Source organism: Rhagoletis pomonella, unplaced genomic scaffold (assembly GCF_013731165.1).
Source record: "Rhagoletis pomonella isolate Grant_MI unplaced genomic scaffold, Rhpom_1.0 Rhpom_scaffold_00004, whole genome shotgun sequence".
Lineage (NCBI taxonomy): Eukaryota > Metazoa > Arthropoda > Insecta > Diptera > Tephritidae > Rhagoletis > Rhagoletis pomonella.
Window position 1 is genome coordinate 64320645 of NW_023458558.1, and position 18599 is coordinate 64339243.

Sequence of the window (18599 nt, forward strand, 5' to 3'; positions counted from 1 at the left end):
GTCACATCAGCCTGTAGAACTCGATGCATTCGCACCAAGTGGGACATAAAATTCATTTAAAACCCGTTTATTCAAACTATTCAGAAAAAAAGTAGAAATGGAAAAATACTCGCACATGCGTCAGCCAGGGCTTAACGACAACAATCTATCCTTCCAAAAGGGGCATGTTCCAGAGCAATTAAATTAAATTTTTCGCTTACTCGAGCGCACTAATATAACCAAATATCGGAAAGAAACCCGGAATATATAACTAAAGAATATAAAAACCAACAACGAGCCACAGACGAAACAGAAATGAAAGTATTTAGACGCGTTTTGTTGCTGGCTTAGTTGTTGCTGGAAATTTCGATACTCAGCCTTAGAACGCAAACAAATTTACGCCACACTTAGTAGCAAAAATGCAAGAAAGCGTAAAGAAATGTGGTGTGCGTTTTGCCCACTAACACCTCATAACAAACCAAGCGTACTGTGGAAGAAGTAGGAGGAAAGCTGTCTATCTAGCAGCATAGTCAATAAGTAGAAAACGCCCCTGCATGCTTCGCACAAACTGCATAGGGAACTTAACAAAAACCAACAACAACAAGAAACAACAAATGAAATACAAAACAGAAGGTAGACACTTTTGGTAATTTATTGCCTGACACCTTGGCGATTTGCTTGTCGCAAGACAACAAAAAAATAAAAACGAAAGCTACGACTACAATAGCAACAAAAGTTCACTAAAAAAAAAGTAAGAAAGAAAAAAATGTGTATAGAACACCCAAAATCGACTGGCGGATGCTGAAATCCGCTGGGAATTTCACAGGCGGTGCAAGCATAGCATATTTATAGGCTAAAAAGTGGGTTTGACGCTTTGCCGCTTCGTTGAAGCACCCAACTGAGTGGTAGGAATGGAGTGTGGCAGCGATGCGCGTTAACTTTTTTCTACCTATTTTAGCTGAATTTATATTTACACGCTCGAAAAAGCGAACAACAGTAGCAAAGGCAAGCGCGGGCGGACGGGCGGACGGGCGGACGGGCGTACGGCTTGGGAAGATGAGGCTAACTTGGAATGGCATGGAATTAACTAAAAACAAATAAAAGCCTAAATGGCGTCGAGAAGGTGGCTAGCCACGCAGGTAGAGTGGGTGTGTATAGAATCAAGTGGGAGTACATACGTATGTATGTATGTATGTAGTAGTAAGTATGATATGAAGCTTACTACATTGGCTGGCTGTAGCCTAAAGCGATGGGCGGGGTCGATGCAGCCATTTAAATGACCAACTAACGGCCATTAGCACCCAATATGAGGGCGCTTAATCTGAAGATGGTGGTGCTTACTCTACTTGCAGGCAAGTTTGTGCTAAACTCCACGCGCCCCACTCAGCCCATTAAAAATAAAATGGAACTACAACATTTCCGCTTTCAATGTGCGCCGTCTCGCCTGCTGCCACTAATATCCTTGCTCTGCCTGCTTGCGCAAGTGTAAGTATGTATGTAGGAGCGTATTATTCATGTTTATTTTTCTTGCCCATCAACTGAAACTTTTGTGGAATTTTCTTATACAATTTACTTGATTCTTTCGAAACAAAAAAATATAGTATATGCAAGCAATAGCAATAAGTGCACGAAATACTTTTGAAAAGCGAAAATTGGCGATTTGTGGCCATCTGCGGCATTAATGCATGAGTGGGTTTGATACAATTGAATACTTTAGTATATATGTACTAGGGTGTTCGATTATTTGTCAACTTCAAAAAGCGGGTTCCCGATTTTCAAATTAAGAAACAACCGCAAAAACCGGGTTTATTTGACATATTTTCTCTAGAATGACAGGTTAAACGGTTAAGTTGAATAAGATGCGAATAAAGTCAAAATGTAGTGGATTCATTGATTTAGACAGAGTTTAGTTAATTCCTACAACAAAAAAAAAAACTGTGAACATTTTTTTTAATTTTTTCTAATTTTTTAAATAATTTTCTGTAATAGAAAATTGTCCAGTATTCAAAATTTAAAATGAATAAAAATTGTTTGCTTCCATTTGAGATAAAAAAAAGTATTTCGAAATTTTAGATTCTGCTATATAACCAAACTAGGTAAAGAAACCGATTTTCCGATTGTAAAAATCCGGTTTACTCGGTATTCGAAAAATTAAGATTTCAAAAACCGCCTAGAAATAATAAAAAAAAAGCTATTGAAACCGGTTTGGAAACACCGAGTCAATCACAATATGTAGGTACATATATACATACATACATAGATATTGATGAAGGCATGTATTTATGTATGTCTATACGTACGCGTTGGTCACAAGAATTATAATCGAAAAAGTTTCTTAAAGGAAAATACCAGCTACTGCGTTGTGCACTAGAATTTCCATCTCTCTTTTAATTTGCTGGAAATGTTTGCTTGGTGTGCTCTATTTTTTTCTCTTTGTTAAGCGTATTTTCTTAATTTCTTTGTTTTCTTTCTAAAGTATGGGAGGAAAAAAACAAAAACAAACAAAACTTTTGTGGAAAAATGCAAAACTTTTCCACTGATTGGTTGTAATAGCAGCGCAAATGAATTTTCGCTATTTTAGTTGACATATTTCGGGTGATAAGAAATTTAGAAGAAAAATTCCGCATTTGCATTTTTAATTTAGTTGCGTTGGTGAAAGACGGACTGACGGAGGTTCATTTGTGTATTAAATGATTGCAAAGATGTAATTCATATTTTTTTACAGTTAAATAAAATTGGTGAATACATATATTTTATAAGTATGCCACAAATTTTAGGTGAGCTTTAAATTAAGCTCGCACAAGTTTCATACAACTTTTAGCATTTCAGTTAAAGTTTCGAAACTTTTAATATTTTCAAGAATTTCCTAGCTGTTTTAGCTTTTCTTTGTTTTACACACTAATAACGAACATGGTGAGTTTTGCCTTGGAGAGTTTAGTGTACAGTTGGTCAGCTTTTAAAAGCGCGCTTAAAAATTTATATACATCTGGCCAATATTAAATACTCGAAATTAATAAGAAATCGGCCTTGTAATTTTTTATGGAAATTTCGTCATATTTTTTTTTTATTTAGTTCAGTTGGCTGCACCGGTCTTACATACATACTGTTCAAAAGCAAATACATTGTACTTACATACAAAATTAATTACTTACCAATTGTTCACTTGCAGTATCGTTAGGCCGGTATCTTGCGCCAACTGTTTTTTCTGATCCTCGGAGGGGTAGGGATGCTGGAATAAATGACAAATTAAAAAAATAATATTTTTACGTTAAAATATGAGTTTATTTGAGACAAACAGGAAACAAGTTTCATAAATGAATATAATATTACAATATCGTTCGCATATTACATAAATAAAATCAGCATTAATATTTTCAGTTTTCTCTTCAAAATATTGTCAACATCAAGGAACCGTATGAAGGCCAGAGCTGATGGCTATACCCGATTGACAGTCGAATGGTGAATAATGATCAGCATGGTTGACAAAATTGCCGTCCTTCACAGCTTGGTCAAGTTTATAGAAGTGACCACCAGCTGCAAGGCGTACTGTCTCGTGGCCATTCTAATCTTGCAGGGTTATTCGAAAAGCACCGCCGACAACTCCATTGGGGCTAGGCGGGTCTCGCCTAGGTCTCAATACCAACAATTGTGTGTCGCTTCATTGGACAACAAACTTTCGAAAGACTCACTGCCATTGCTCTATTGTACCACTTCCAAATGGCCGAATAACGACACTAAAGAAGGCATAACGCCGAAACCGGTTTGTCTCCAAACCAAACTTGACAAAGGTATCACTGTGCAGGTACTTGTGGAACTGGTAGCAAATTTTCAACTCCCATAATGGGTTTTATCTTACCCCTGATTTGATAACCAAAGTCTGAGAGACATATGACTCTAAATATTTCGCTGTCTCTTTCGCGAAAAAATTAATGAAGTCAGTGTGTTTTCTTATTTAACTAACTATTTATTTAACTCTCTAAGAAAAACGCATTAAAATAATAAAAACCAAATAATTTAAAGAATCCATATCTAGAAAATAAATTTTCATAAAACTGCATAATATTAACCCTCTACCGCATACGAAGCCAAATATGGTGTCACTACTTTGACATTTTTTTGCCACTTAACGAGAGTTATAAAAATGTATCAAACAAATTAAATTCATTGGTATGTTAACTAAGGAATAACAGAACGTAATTGGTTTGCCTGTGGTTAGATGACATTTAAATATAACCTCATTTCTGTGTTAATTAGAAACGCAAGTTGTACTTCTAAAATGAAAAAAATTTTCTTAATTCACACATCTACCGCTACGCTACCCAATTTATTTATATGTACTTTATTTCATAAAATTTTCTATATACTTCTTTGCGAAATAAAATTTAAAATAAAGGACTTGGAGTAGCTTTTTCTTTCCACATAGGTTTATTAATAAGTAAATAATGTGTTTTTCGTAGTAAAATTTTTTTTATTCATCTCCTTCATAATTCATGCAAAAGAAGGTTAAAGCAAGCAAACCCAACACACCTCGCTCATAGTATTTTTTCATCAAGATTTATTAAGGTTATCAAAGTACTATATTCCAACTTGCAGAGGGTTCTCTTTAGTTGCCTTTTCACATAGCCAAGCAGCAATTCGGCCGCTTTCAAACAGGATCATTAAATATCAGCCTGTTAAGGACAGATTTGACAAGCCAAACGGTAACACTGTCCTCTGTCCACTCTGAACTCACTAATTACTGGCGAGCGATTGGGGGCCAAATACAGGCCAGGCTCTTCGGCTAATCTTTCGACAATAAGGAATTATTTTATTAAATAGAAATGCAATTAGACTACTCTCTGGGTACCTGGCTGGCAGATGTTGCAGAAGTTGCAAAAACTATGAAGACAAGAGATAGTTCTTGATATTTTCTTTCCTGCATTGCCTACGAGCAGATTTCGGCTCCTTGAATCGCAATGGCAAACCTCGAAGTGTAATTCAGTCATGAAAAATATTCTCATAAAATCTCGTTCCGACGATGTTAAAACTGTAGGTGCCCCAATTTATGTAACAAAATCAACACGCACGCCACAAATTGGAGGAGAAGCTAGTAAAAGTGTAAGCGCCAAAATATGTATTATTATACAAAAATTTTTTTAACACTTAAAATTTCTCACAATTAAAATGTATGAATTCTCAGAATCCAAGAAGATATTCTGCTGTTCTAAGAATTTTACAACTAAATTTGTGAAGCATAGCCAAATAGTATTTGGCAGCTTTCTGAAGTCGCTAATGAGGTAACGAAAACCATATTTCATCGAGCAGAAATAGCACAAAAATTATTTCAAACAATATAATTCCCTAGAATTATGGAAACCTATGCACAAATTTAGTAGATACTTTTGTATGCATGTGTAGCCTAACCCTTTGCTTTTATGCGTCTAAGTAAACTAAAATTATAATCTTAACTAAGCGCTTATTTGACAGCTTTCAACTTATCTAAGCACCGTTAATGCAGTGCCAAACACTTCACATTACTGCCACATATACATATGTATGTATGCATGTTCCATGTGCAAACATCGATGTATGAATGTATGTGAATCCATATGCAATAAAAAAGCAATTGACAGTGAAACAGATCAATCATGCGTACGGTATGTCCAACTGTCAGCACCTTTATGCGCAACTGACATTTTAATAAGCATACGTACAAAACGCATGCACACACATGTGCATCTATCAAACACTTCACTCAGTTGTTTAAGCAAATACGTATGTATGTATGTATGTATGTAGTGGGCAACATTTTGTGTGCTTTTAGGCAGCACTATTTTAGACAGACAAATACGTTTTTTTTTTCCTCCCTAATAATAAACCAAACAATAAAGTTCAGTTAGCCACAATGCCAGCTAAGCACTTGAATGTGGTGTAGTGTTGTTGCAAGTTGTAAACTAAACGCCAAGTAAATTTTAACTATGTGTTTCTATTTCAATTCAAGTTCGCTGTTTGAGCAGCCACTTCAAAATGTCCTAAATAAAATGCTGGTGGCGCAGTGGCAAAAGGGAGGAAAAATGCAGGCAATGCAACACCCGCCGCCGCCACCAGTGCAATTCAGTTTTTTGATGTTTTTTTTTTGGGGGGGGCCTCCATCAGCAGCGCTCGCTCGGCCCAATGCACGCCCTCATAAATCTTGACGACCAGTAGCCGCCACAGTGGCGTCAGTGTGTAAACAAAGTGTTGGGAAAAAGCAAAAAAAAGTCAAATGATATTAAAAAAACCAACAGCCAACTAAAGGCAACGAAAGAAAAAAAAATATAATCGTAGAGAAATGCAAACATTTTTTTAGATATTGTTTGTACAAGAAAAATGTGGAAAATGAAATCAAACGAAAATCAAAATGAAAGTGAAAACTTCGAAAAGGAAAAAGACCATATCACAAGCACTTGTGCATATGTACATACAGATATGCTTACATATAATATGTAGTTGCATTACATATTTGTTATCAAAGATGGGTTGTAGTAAAATATTAGAAAAGAAAAGTCAACATCAAATAAAACAGTGCTCCTGCTGTCCATGCGTACGAGCACCCGCTCAAGTCACGCTAGTGAAATTTTGAAATTTTGAAGCCTAGTACCAGCTTAAGTATACAGTACCTAGATTAGGGCGGGTCACTTTTTTATTGACTACGCGCGTATAGCATCGGAGGATTCTACGCGTAATTCAAAGCAAATTTGCCGAAGAAACCATGGGTCTTAAATCAATTTGGGGTTTGCCAAATTACGAAAATAAGTTTCGAAGAAAATTTGCATTGTTGCGCCCTCTGGTGCAAGTTTTAAGAAATATATAAGTGCAGAAATGGATTCTTTTCACTTCTCTAAGACAGTACGGAAAAATACTAACAAACCTATTTTCGTAATTTCTCAAACTCCAAATTTATTTCCGACACATGGTTTCTTCGACAAATTTTCTTAAAATTACACGTAGAATCCTACGCGCACATGTAGTAGAAAAAATCTCCCATACAAATTGACCCGCCTTTACCTACATATGTATATACCATGTATTATGTATGCATGTAATATGCAACCTCTTAGATTTTCTCGACAGATACTATCATCACTCGAAAATCAGTAGCTGACGCTTTAACTGTTTATTACAATAATTTTATGTTATTTTTGATAAATTTTTATGAATTTTCGGTTGCATAGCAAAGTATGTAAATATTTACTCGGATTTTATTACAATTTAACTAATAAATAAATGGAAAATATTTATCAGTAAAAATAAATACATACACACGTATATAATATACATACATACATACCTGGTACTTGCTGCCCACTTTAAAAAAAAAACTACCCATCTATTAATGTTTATGAAGTGCCTTAGTGCAGTTAAGTATGGTCTGCATTGCTTATCTTCACTCTAACATGCGCCTATATGTTCGTATGCGCATGAGTAGCTGCATTTTAGTGCCCAATTTGATGATTATGTTTGAAAGTAAACAAACAATTAATATTGTCATTCGACACTGATAATATTGGCATATTTATGACAATGCAATGGCTGTTGATTTGGTTTCGTTGCTTTGGCTGGCTTGAGTACGGCAGAATTGATGGCGCCATAAGACCTGTTGCATGCGCCACAATACTTTGAGCATTGATACCCTCCCTATTATCGGTTTTTTTTTATTTATTTGGGGAGTTCGAAGATAGTTCTAAAAATGCATTTTTAACGACTGCGACAGAATCCGTTTTGTGAGAAAATGGAGATAATATACATAAGCTGCCTTCGATTCGCCATTTCCCTGCTTGCTAAGTTTGAGCTCCGCTCTCTTGTTAGAAAATTTGTTTGTGAAAGCAACAACAAAGTTCAAACCTGAGTCCAATGGAAGAAAGTATGGTTAAAATGGTCAGAATCTCTAAAGATCTTCTCTCTATGATGCCTATGCAGATATAAGACAAGTTTTACTGTTGTGAATGCTTTATACCAACTGCTCATTCGTTTCGCCACTCTCTAAATATTGGCGAAGGCGGCTATAATACTTTATTGTAAATATTTGCATCGAGTTTCTTCCTCGAGGTGTAAGAGACTTTAGAGTGAACTGAACTTTCAACTACTTACATAGTGCTGGATGCTCTTAGAAAAAACGTATTATATATATTTTTATAAAAGATTCAACTCGCCTAGGTTATATAGGAGGGCGTGTATGAAATCGTCATACATCTACTTGGAGAGATATTGGCGTAAATATTATAACTGCGCTCTATGAGTACCAGGAGAAGGCATATCCCCATAACGGGTGGTATACCAAAATATTATAATAGGTTATATAGTATCGCTTTTGTTATCTATGCCAAACTGATGATAAGATTTGCTTTAAAAAATTTCACTTTCCAAAAACTGTTTTTGAAATGCAAAAGTTTATTTTCAGTAATTTAAAGAATACCAAAGGTAGTACAACTATATGTCTACATATACATATGTAGGTACATTAAGGTGGGTCAGTTACTATACGAAAACAAGTGTTGTCCCGCCTTCCTTTGTAAGCTTACTTTGAGGGAATTTTGGCGTCATAAAAATGTTTGCCCTTGAAGTCTTCTAAAAACAAGTTTACTTATTAAATAACCTTTTTCATTTATCACCCGACTTGAAAATGTGATACAATGATTTATAATGCTATACATATGGGCATATCTTTGTGTTCTTGTGAAAATTCATTATTCGTGATATAATTAAGATCAGTGGTTAAAAGAGGGAATTTTCAACCACTTATATCTATGTATATCTCTTCAAACTCAAATTACAAATAACTAGTTAGCTATGAATATATTTAATGGATTTCGACTTTATCATGGATGAAAATTTCGCTCCAAATAAAATGGCAGCTGTAAAATTTCATGCATACCCAGTCTAATGTACATACATATGTGCATACAACTTAAGTGTATTTTGCCCCCACACAATCGTATATTTACCGGAAGCCTTTGTACTTTTTATTTCAGCGCAATTTCCAAAACAAAACAGGAAAACAGGAACGAAAAAGCACAAATGAAATCATCAACTGCACCTTTCCGTTTGATTGTTGCACCAACTTTTTTATCATTTCTATACAAATGGCATTTAAACAACGCATTCAAATTCTTATTGTGGCTGGGGATATTCGCCTTTATTGTTTTGATTCATCATTCGTTCACTTCCTCACGCGCTTACACGCTGCACTTTTACCTGTATTATGTACATATATGTATATGTACATAGTACTTATATGCCAGTTTTTTTTCTTCTTTTATTATTAGTCGCCATCCTTTTATCGCCATCGCTTTGTTTGGCGATTTCCATGGAAATCCTCTTTTTTACACCAACCAGCCAACTAACAGCTATTATTCATATCCTTTCTGCACTGCCATGGCTGCCATTGTTACCCGACGCATGCGTACCGTATGCAATCTCATATACATTTATATGCACGCACATATAATTTTTGAGTCCATGTATTTGTGCTCATATTAAATTTTTATTTATCCGTACACAACTTATGTATGTAAATAAAAAAATGTTATTAAAAAAAGTACTTAGTCTTTAAATGCTGCAAAAATCAAGGGTTTGTCTGAGCACGCGCCAAACAAAAGCCAAATCAGGCTCGTATTGAAAAGGGTACTCTCAACTTCCAACTTCCGGCAGATGTGGGCGTTTTGTTTGCTGTTTTGCAGATGCTGCCCACATTTTTGAGAACGTTTTTTTTTGGTTTAAAAAATTTAAATTTAGTCGCGTGAAAAGCGCACGATTAACGGAGGAAGGTAACGCCGGCGTTGAAGAATGAAATATAATGAGCAAGAGTTTCGTGTTGGAAATATTTAATATCACCAACAGCAGAGATTTTCTAAGCATTATTTTTTCCACATAAGATCAGCTAGTCCATGAGCTGGTCTGCATGGAAAAGAGGTTCTTATAAAAATACAACGTTTACGCTGGCTTAGAAATATGTTTAACACATTGACAAAATCTGACGATCTTTGAAGTATTCAAGATAAGTATTTTTCGTAAGATTCATGGGTCCTTCCGTGTTGGCGCCAGCGAATACCGCATACAGTGGAACGATGCGCCTGACATGCTTCAGAATGATATGGATGTGTTGGTCATATTAAACGAACGCTCCACCTATGGGATTACTCAGCGAGACCGCGTGTATGCTAACTACTGGAGCGCTGCCATCTACCCGACTAAAGCCCTGTAAACCGCACTTAATCTTCGCATTATTGACCTGTATGGTATACTAAAGGCGAGTAGTAAAGCTGTCAGTCTAAATAGTTTAAATAAATATTCTGGATACCTATCCGAATAATTCAAAGTACATAGTTTACTCAGGAGTTAGCTCGACACGTCAATGGGAAGAAGATTTGGTCTTGGAAACATACAAACGAAAAACATTTATACCGACGAAAGAAAGAGTGAGAAGTGATGTACACTCGAAAGCATTATTTTTAATTTCAAAGCTGAACTTACAGCCATTAAGGAGGCCACCAGGTGCTTGATAGGTGTATATATGGAAAGTAGCTAAATACTCAGCAAAGGCAATTTGGGTGCAAAATCATACAGATATTTTGGTTAACGAACGAACTTTCCTGACCTTCTACGTACTTATCGATCATAAATCGGACTTATTACAAAATTTATCCCAACTGGCAATAAAATATGAACTGGAGAACCAACGTTTAAGGCAGCGAGCCAAATTTTTTTCAGGCTCGAGAAGAAGGCTATCAACTTCGGCTGGTAAGAGTGACCTAAATGTGCTACTAGTTTATGAAAAAGTCCTTCCTTCGAGTGACTGCTATCAGAAGTGAAAAAGGAGAGGAACGAAACTTAAAAATTAACAATTTTTAATATCTTGAATATTATTGTGAGTACACATCTCTTTACACAACTGAACTCTTTCTTTAGCACTTAATCACTCTAAAATAGCTGATGTAACTTATTTATAATAATTTATTTCAAACTTCGGATGTCTTTTTTAATTTATTTTATTGCATTTGAATTTCATATAGTGCCATAAATTATGTATGTATGTATATCCAAAACATGCTTGCAAGTATTTTCGTTTCAAGCTTTTCTTTCACCATAAAAATTAAAATAAATTACTAAATATTTTTTTTTTCTATTCCACAACACAAACATTTTAATTGCTTCGAAAACAAATTGAAATGCACATAATAAAAAGTTCTTAAAATGTCAAAGTATTATTTGTATGAACGTACAGGCTACCATACATAGTAGATACATATATGTACGAGTAAGAAAAATAGCCATTGATCTCCAACTGCTGACTATATGGAACTTTTCAACTCAACGCCAGCGCAAACAAAGTGCAAAAAAGGATGTATCTACGAGCATACTCGTACATGTATCTATCCGTATGTGGCGAATAATATAAATTCCATTTTAATATACTCCCGCTAGGTAATTTATGTCTGTTGACTATTTTCTGGTCATACTATGCCAATAAACGTATAATTACAAGTACAACGAATGCATCTCTAAGTATGTATGCTAAGGAAATTGAAAATAGCAAATGTGAGGCAACCTTTTCATTTCATATACAAAATTTGTAGATATGTATTTACTCTTGCGTCTGAACTAAGGATTGAGTCTAAAAGCAGCCATAACTGCAAGTACTGTGTATGCATATTTCACATGTATGTATGTATGTGTTGCAAGCTGGCATATAAAGTTAACACCTTGACATGTGTGGGAATGCATAGACCGTACCTCACTCTGGCGCCCAATCTCGAACTAAATTTATTAACAAGCAAACAAAGAAAATGCATTTCGTTCAAATCCATTGAGAATGTGTACAGCATATATGTACATACATACATATTCACATATGTATTGTTACTAACATACATGTACGTGTACATATTTACAGTTCACCATAAATGAATAAATGCATGAAAGCAAGTTAGCAAGGATAACTAAATCCTATTTTCGCTCAAGAACTTTCTTGGAGTAAATTCCAGAGAAGTGCAGTGCCGAAGGTTGAACATACAAGAAATATTTTAAGCACCACAAGCTGGATAATTTCAGTATACACATACTCGTACATACTTATATTCAGCACTGAAAAGCCAAGCTAGTCAATAAATATTCTAGTAGAATAGCAGGCATAACTGATATGAAGACTGACTAGTTCGTCAATTGGTAGCAGATGGCGCGAAGGCTGGTTACTTTTATGTTCAAGGTGTCGAGGGATCACAAACGAACTCATCAACTCATGCATGCCGGCCTTGATTTTTGGTACTGAGATCACGGGTACGGGTTCACTGCAATACACAATGATTCGAATTGAGAATCTACCGCATCTGTAGCAGTCAGCTTACTCTTCTGTTGAACATTGCGACTGTTGTAGCAACGTTAGCCAAATGAAAGACTTATTTTTTAAACTGATTTAGAAAAGTTTTTTACGATTTCAATGCATTTACACAACTGAACTCTAATTTATAAAAGAACACCTTAGAATTCTGAAAAAAAATACTCCCAGCACGATTTCACAAAGCATCAAGCTACTTGGAATAACTTCCCGTCAACAGTAGCTAAATGTTGTTTCGAAACAAACCCAGTTTCGACATTGTACAAACTTCAGTGTTTGTATCTGCTTCTAAACACACACTTTTTGAGGATGAAGAGAATCACCTGGTCGATAAGAACATTCGAACCTTGTACACCATGAAGTCTCAACGGAATTAGTTCGAAAACCTTGCGGCCGCCTCGAAACAAGGACCGCATGCACCGATTTCTGTGAAGTCTACTGCAGAAAAAGTCAGGTAAGCTTTTAGTCACTTAAAATTCTTATACGAAAGGATCACTGAAATGCATAGTAAACCGGCCAAAGCTTGCGGAGATTTTTAGAGCGAATTATTTTAACAGTCGCAAGGATTAATGGCCGTGTTGTATATGTGGACGATCTTGTTCAAGAAGTTAATGGAATATTCCCATAGACACCATGCGGTATCTGCACAAAAAAAATTAAGGATGCCGAACGCTGGTATATGGACGAAGAACTGGTACGTAATGGCTACATACCATTGTAATCAGACCTGCACTATCTATGCAGCCTACAAAAGGGTAGCTCTTCGCTCAAGTGAAGCAAGGAAGCAAATTGTCCTTCGAATAGAATGTAAATGCAATTGGGCAGTCATAGCAATCCTAAGGTGTCTGTAAAGCTCCTCGATAAGTTCGCACACCTCCGCTTAAGAACCTACAGCCGCCGATGTTAGAAGTTTCTACACAGAGGCCTCCAATATATGAAACATTATTGAGGAGACGTATACTTGAAATAATCACTAAACCTGATCCCTGTGGCGTCTTGAAAGTACAATCCTTGAGCAAAAGTTTGGGCCCAGCTATTCGCACTATTAACCCTAGAATGGTAAACATCGTTTTAACCCTGTTTACCATCTCCTATGAGTCTACTTTTATCAAAAACTTATATTTCACCTTAAAAATATTATTAAAACAAAAGCGAAAACGTATTTACTATATCTTTTGTAACAAAAAAAATAAAAAAACTATTATTTTTTTTTATATCTAAAACCTTGTACAGCCATATTAGTAGATCACATTTTTTAATGGGTGGCATACAGAGATCGTTTGACAAAAAAAAAGAAGAACATTTCCGTTCGAGATATTTTTGTAAAATTTCGTTAGCTTATAGATTTTAGATCAAATTGACATATTAAAAAAGAATATGAAGCTTATAGCTTGGACCAAAAATTACCTATAAAAAAAAATTCTTTTATTGCGAAATTTTGCTTCATAGACGACACACATATGAATATTTTGCAAATACAATGGAGTTACACAAAACACGTACTGCACAGAAGCTTACACAACACTTAACTCAGTTAGCACGAACCCACGCTTTGATAGGAGAGAACGATCTGAAAATATCGCAAAAACAAAAAATTGTTGCGCCGGCGATGTTTACCATTCTAGGGTGAAGATATTAACCGTCAATCGACTTGGGCCAACTATTGATTATATCAACTGGCTGACAATTCAAAATACTAGCTACCAATGAGAAAAAATTATAGAAGACTAACTAAATACTTTATACGCTGCAAGGCAAGTTAATTCGGAACCGGCTGCTTTCAATACAGGGTAATTTCACATATGTACCTAGAAATGCATTTTAGCAATCGATTGGGGAAAATTGAATGTGTGTTGTCTTGTCGGTCGGTCGGTCGGTTGCAAGCAAGATTTCTCGTTTATTCACCTGCTGTCTTGCCTGCACATTTATTCGCTAGCTTGTATAGTAGATGTGTTTATCTAAAATTTCAATTTGAACGTATTTTGCATAAATTGTAATATCGTTGCTTTGTGTAGTAACGCTGCAACGTCGAACAACACGCATACATACATATGTACATGCACATATGTACACCAAAACAACGACAACACCTATAATGGCCACATATATGAATTTATATGAGAATATTTGGAATGTCTACGACTTGCTTTCAATGCTTGCTTAGATTCTTGTACTCTATTATTGTTTTGTTGTGTCGCTCATACCAGCATTTACACGAATATAAGTATGTACAAGTAGATATGTGCCTTTATTTAGTAGTTAAGGCGTATTTCTTGCATAAGAAAACGGTAAATTTCATGCAACAAATGACAATTTCGACATGTACGACAGATACTAAACAGCAAATGGCACAAAAACAGCAACAAAAAAAGAATATACAGAGCTCTATGCAGACACACAAATGAGTATATTGTCATCCACACACATACAAAATAATGCATTTATTTCTCGACATTTCTCTCCACTTAGCAAATGCAATAAATGTGCGCATGTTGTGGCAATCAAAAGTGGGTTTGGCCGCACTGTCATCGCACGGCTGGTAGTCAAAGTTCAGCAAGCAAGCACAACTCCTTCGCTCTTCGCTTATGCATACAAACATTGTTATCCTTACAAGACAACTGCCAATAGAAAATTGCATTTTACGCTTCGCTATGACATGTCCTACGAGCTCAACAACAACTGCATAGCTTCGAGCGTATATTCGATTATTGGCAGTCAGCGCATAGCATGGCACTATATACATGTGTAGTAACATCGTTGTGTGCGACAGGTAGTGGTTATTAGATAGGTGCGCCTTTGCATATGCAACACTCAGCTAACTGCTATCGAATGTAATACACACATGCTTGGCAGTTGTGGTAAGCAGCTAAGTATTGCATTGGCATTGGCATGACATGAAATTGCAAATGCACGTGTATCTTTTTAAGCATGCATAGATGTACATACATACATGCATATACATATCTATATACTTTCTTATATGCATGCATATTAAATGCAATAAATATATTGCAGCAAATATGTCCTTAGCTGTCCTGTGGCACGCCTCTGTGACTCTTTGTGCCGGCAGTGGCGACACTGCCATGTTGGCTATAAGAAATGCAAAGTGCGCGGGTATTATTTTGTATTGGCATTTCGGGTGTGCCTTGTTGGCTTGGCTGCTGCTTGGTTAGCGGTATGGACCTCCTTACGAAACTGAACTATTGGCAGCAAGTGAAATGCTTGTATTTGAGTAAGTGCATACGCGTTCATGTATTGGCAGCTCTTTGTAGCTAGTATTATTGAAGACAGTGTATTTACATGTTGTTGGGCTATGCACTGCATACATGCATATGTATCTACATAACAATTTTGCACTGACAAATTGCTGAGCCACCATTCCCAGCCCCAAGAATATTCGCTTCAAAAAAGTCTTGAAAATGTAGACACGAAGTCTGCATCTGAACTTCGACTGTGTACCAGAAAACTAATATTGCTTTATATGGATAACAAAATTTATCGACAACTTTCTACGGCAGCTGTGATTGTGTTCTAATTTTAACGTAATTAGTAAAACATAATTTATTCGGCTTTCCCACCGCACCCCAATTACGTATGTATTTCGCTCTCTCATTCGTAATTCACACTCCAATTATCCTTCGAATTATGTATTCGCCATACAAAATTTTGAGAGCGAATTACCTCATTTGATGGTAATTCAGATCCAATTACTTTGGGAATTACGAACAGATCGCTTCCGTTTCTAATTTTAATCGGACATTTATCTATACCAGTTTACAATGAAAACTGGAACTTTGTCTGAGTACTAATAGCCGATTTCGATGTTGATAAATAACTATAAGTTAACAAATAATTAGTAAATCAGTAGTTAACTGCCCAATGTTGGCGAATTAACCATGAGAGATAATCTTTGATTATAATTAAACATTCACTGAGAAATCGCGCCTAATTGTACCTTTTTATACAGTGTGACCAGCATCGACTTTTTGAGGCTAGATTTAGCATTTAATTTTACGCCACAGCCCAGACTTTAGGTCTAGCTTCATGGCTTTTTTCTAACCTTTCTTTACTTGAAATATTCGTAGTAAAATTCAGACCGGGAATGGCATACAAAATACGGCGACTTCTTTAAGATAGTAAAAACCAATCGGCTTTACTTATGAACTGCTTTACGCATATTTATTTAATTTTAATCAAAGTTTAAATAAACTTCCAGGTTGAATAAAATATTTATTATCTATTTATTACCTAAAGTTATTCGAATGCATTTTTTACTATCGATATATATATATATTTTTTTTTAACTACTATAATGTAGCATGTTAACTATAACAGGTAAAGCATACAAAAATAGCTAAAAACGGGAATTCAGACAAAGTGTATTTGAACTTGTAAGTTGAACTCAACTGGAAAAAGTTACCACATCGATTATAAATTGCGGCAGGAAGAAGCTTTTCATAAGAATAACACTTCCATGGGCCATACACCGCCTTGTCATTCTTTGTAATCCTTCCTTTCTATTGTATTCTCGACTTAACCTATGTATATGTATTCGAAATTAGAAAGAATTGACGCTACATTCATTTCGATATCATTAATTTGCCAACTGCATAATCAATGAATTATAGAGCACGTTTTATATGCATTAGCAAACGATTGATCTGCTACGACATTACACACACATAATATAGATACACAGAGTAGGGTTAGCTATAAACGCATATGAATGTCTGCCAGCAACCCAAACCCACTCCATACGCATCAATTATGCACGCATCCATGCAATCAAGCAAACGCCAATACATTCAAATACACAAAAACAATAATAGCAATATCAAAAATATCACGGCTTTATATGCGGTGCGTTATAATATGCTGCAACCTGCTCAGCTTAGTAGCTTTCATATCCGTTGTGAAGGCACTTTGGTGTGGTTGTGTTATGTGTGGCGGCCCGGCATATTTTATTTTATTATCAGCAACGACCAACAGTCAAACAAAATTTCGTGCAAAAACCAATCAGCCTGCAAGCAAGCATGTAACAAATGAACGCAGCACCCACCACCGCCCAGTGGCATGGTCGTCCAGCGGTTACTTTTACCCCTGTTTTGTGGTAAGCAGCTGGAGTGTCGAGATGCGCGACAGGTTTCGAATAAATACCCAAGCATTGGTTTGTATGAAGGTATGTACAACATTAGAGCCTTGCATACAATCACATAAGCTATTTGGCTGCGTTTGTATGAGCGGTAAAATGTTTTTATGTATGTAGATATGTTCGCCGGCTTTAGACTTTTCGGCGAGTTATGGGTAAAGGATTTTCATCGAGCGCATTTAATGCGTACGTGTGAATGCATATAATTCATGAAATTCATGCTTAAATAACAACAAAAATAACTGTAGATCAACACACGCAGGCATGTACTTGTATAGTACAAGCTAGGGATGTTTCGAATGTCATATTTTTCACATTCGCGTATGCTCGTATATAAGGCCGGCGCACTGAACAATTGCTCACTTGGAACGCTGGCGGGTGGAGCGCGCAAATGTTGCTGGCCAGCTCTGTAAATTTGTCGAGAGGATTTTCACCGAGAAGAACTCGTTGAGCTTTAATTTCACATTTTATTATGTCTCCAGATTCTACATTCGAGCCTTCGCTTTCGCTGGAGGAATCTAAAATTACTTCTAGTCTGCTTATAAGACTTTTAGTAGTACTAGTTGGAGGCCCATCAAAGTTGCTTGATATACTACTTAACCGTTTAGCGCTCGAAGCTAAAAGCCGGTTATTGTCCGCACCCTGGTTAGACATTCCTGGTACACACATACATAGATACGAATATATACCAACAACTGCACCACACTAGGAGCCTCAACTGCAGCAAAATAAGCAAAATTGGAAAAGCTGTTTACTTGTTTTATTTCTTTTTTTTTAAGTGTAAACTCATGCATATGTGTTTGCATGAAGGTGTGTGTATTAGCTACACATGTCCTCGTCTGCATGACTGCTTTGCGGAAGGGCAGCCATTTTGGAGCGGAAATGAATTTTTGGTTTTGAAGCTACATTTTTAGCTAAAGATTATACATACACACACTTACTTTACACTACCTATGGGTGTGTGTTAGGCTTCATTCTTGCTTTTTTGCCTCAATCTCTAATGCATCTGCGTTGAGCTCTGAGGTCATTAAAGACGGGCAGAACGCTGAACAAGTTGTGTAAAGAAAAAAGGTATGACTTAGTTTTTATCTTAACCTGTACACACATGTCTGTGTATTT

General features: G+C 36.1%; 1 protein-coding gene across 6 annotated transcripts in view; it reads right to left on the reverse strand.

The window, feature by feature from the left end:
* LOC118737979 (homeobox protein homothorax) overlaps nucleotides 1–18599 on the reverse strand; it is a 615436-nt gene that overhangs the window by 14243 nt on the left and 582594 nt on the right. For 5 of the 6 annotated variants that reach the window (XM_036468825.1, XM_036468823.1, XM_036468822.1 and 2 more), the window contains one exon: nucleotides 3132–3208. The exons of the other annotated variant lie outside the window; for it this stretch is intronic. In XM_036468825.1, the coding sequence (XP_036324718.1) occupies nucleotides 3132–3208 (77 nt within the window). The remainder of the gene's footprint in view (nucleotides 1–3131; nucleotides 3209–18599) is intronic. 6 annotated transcript variants of the gene reach the window in all.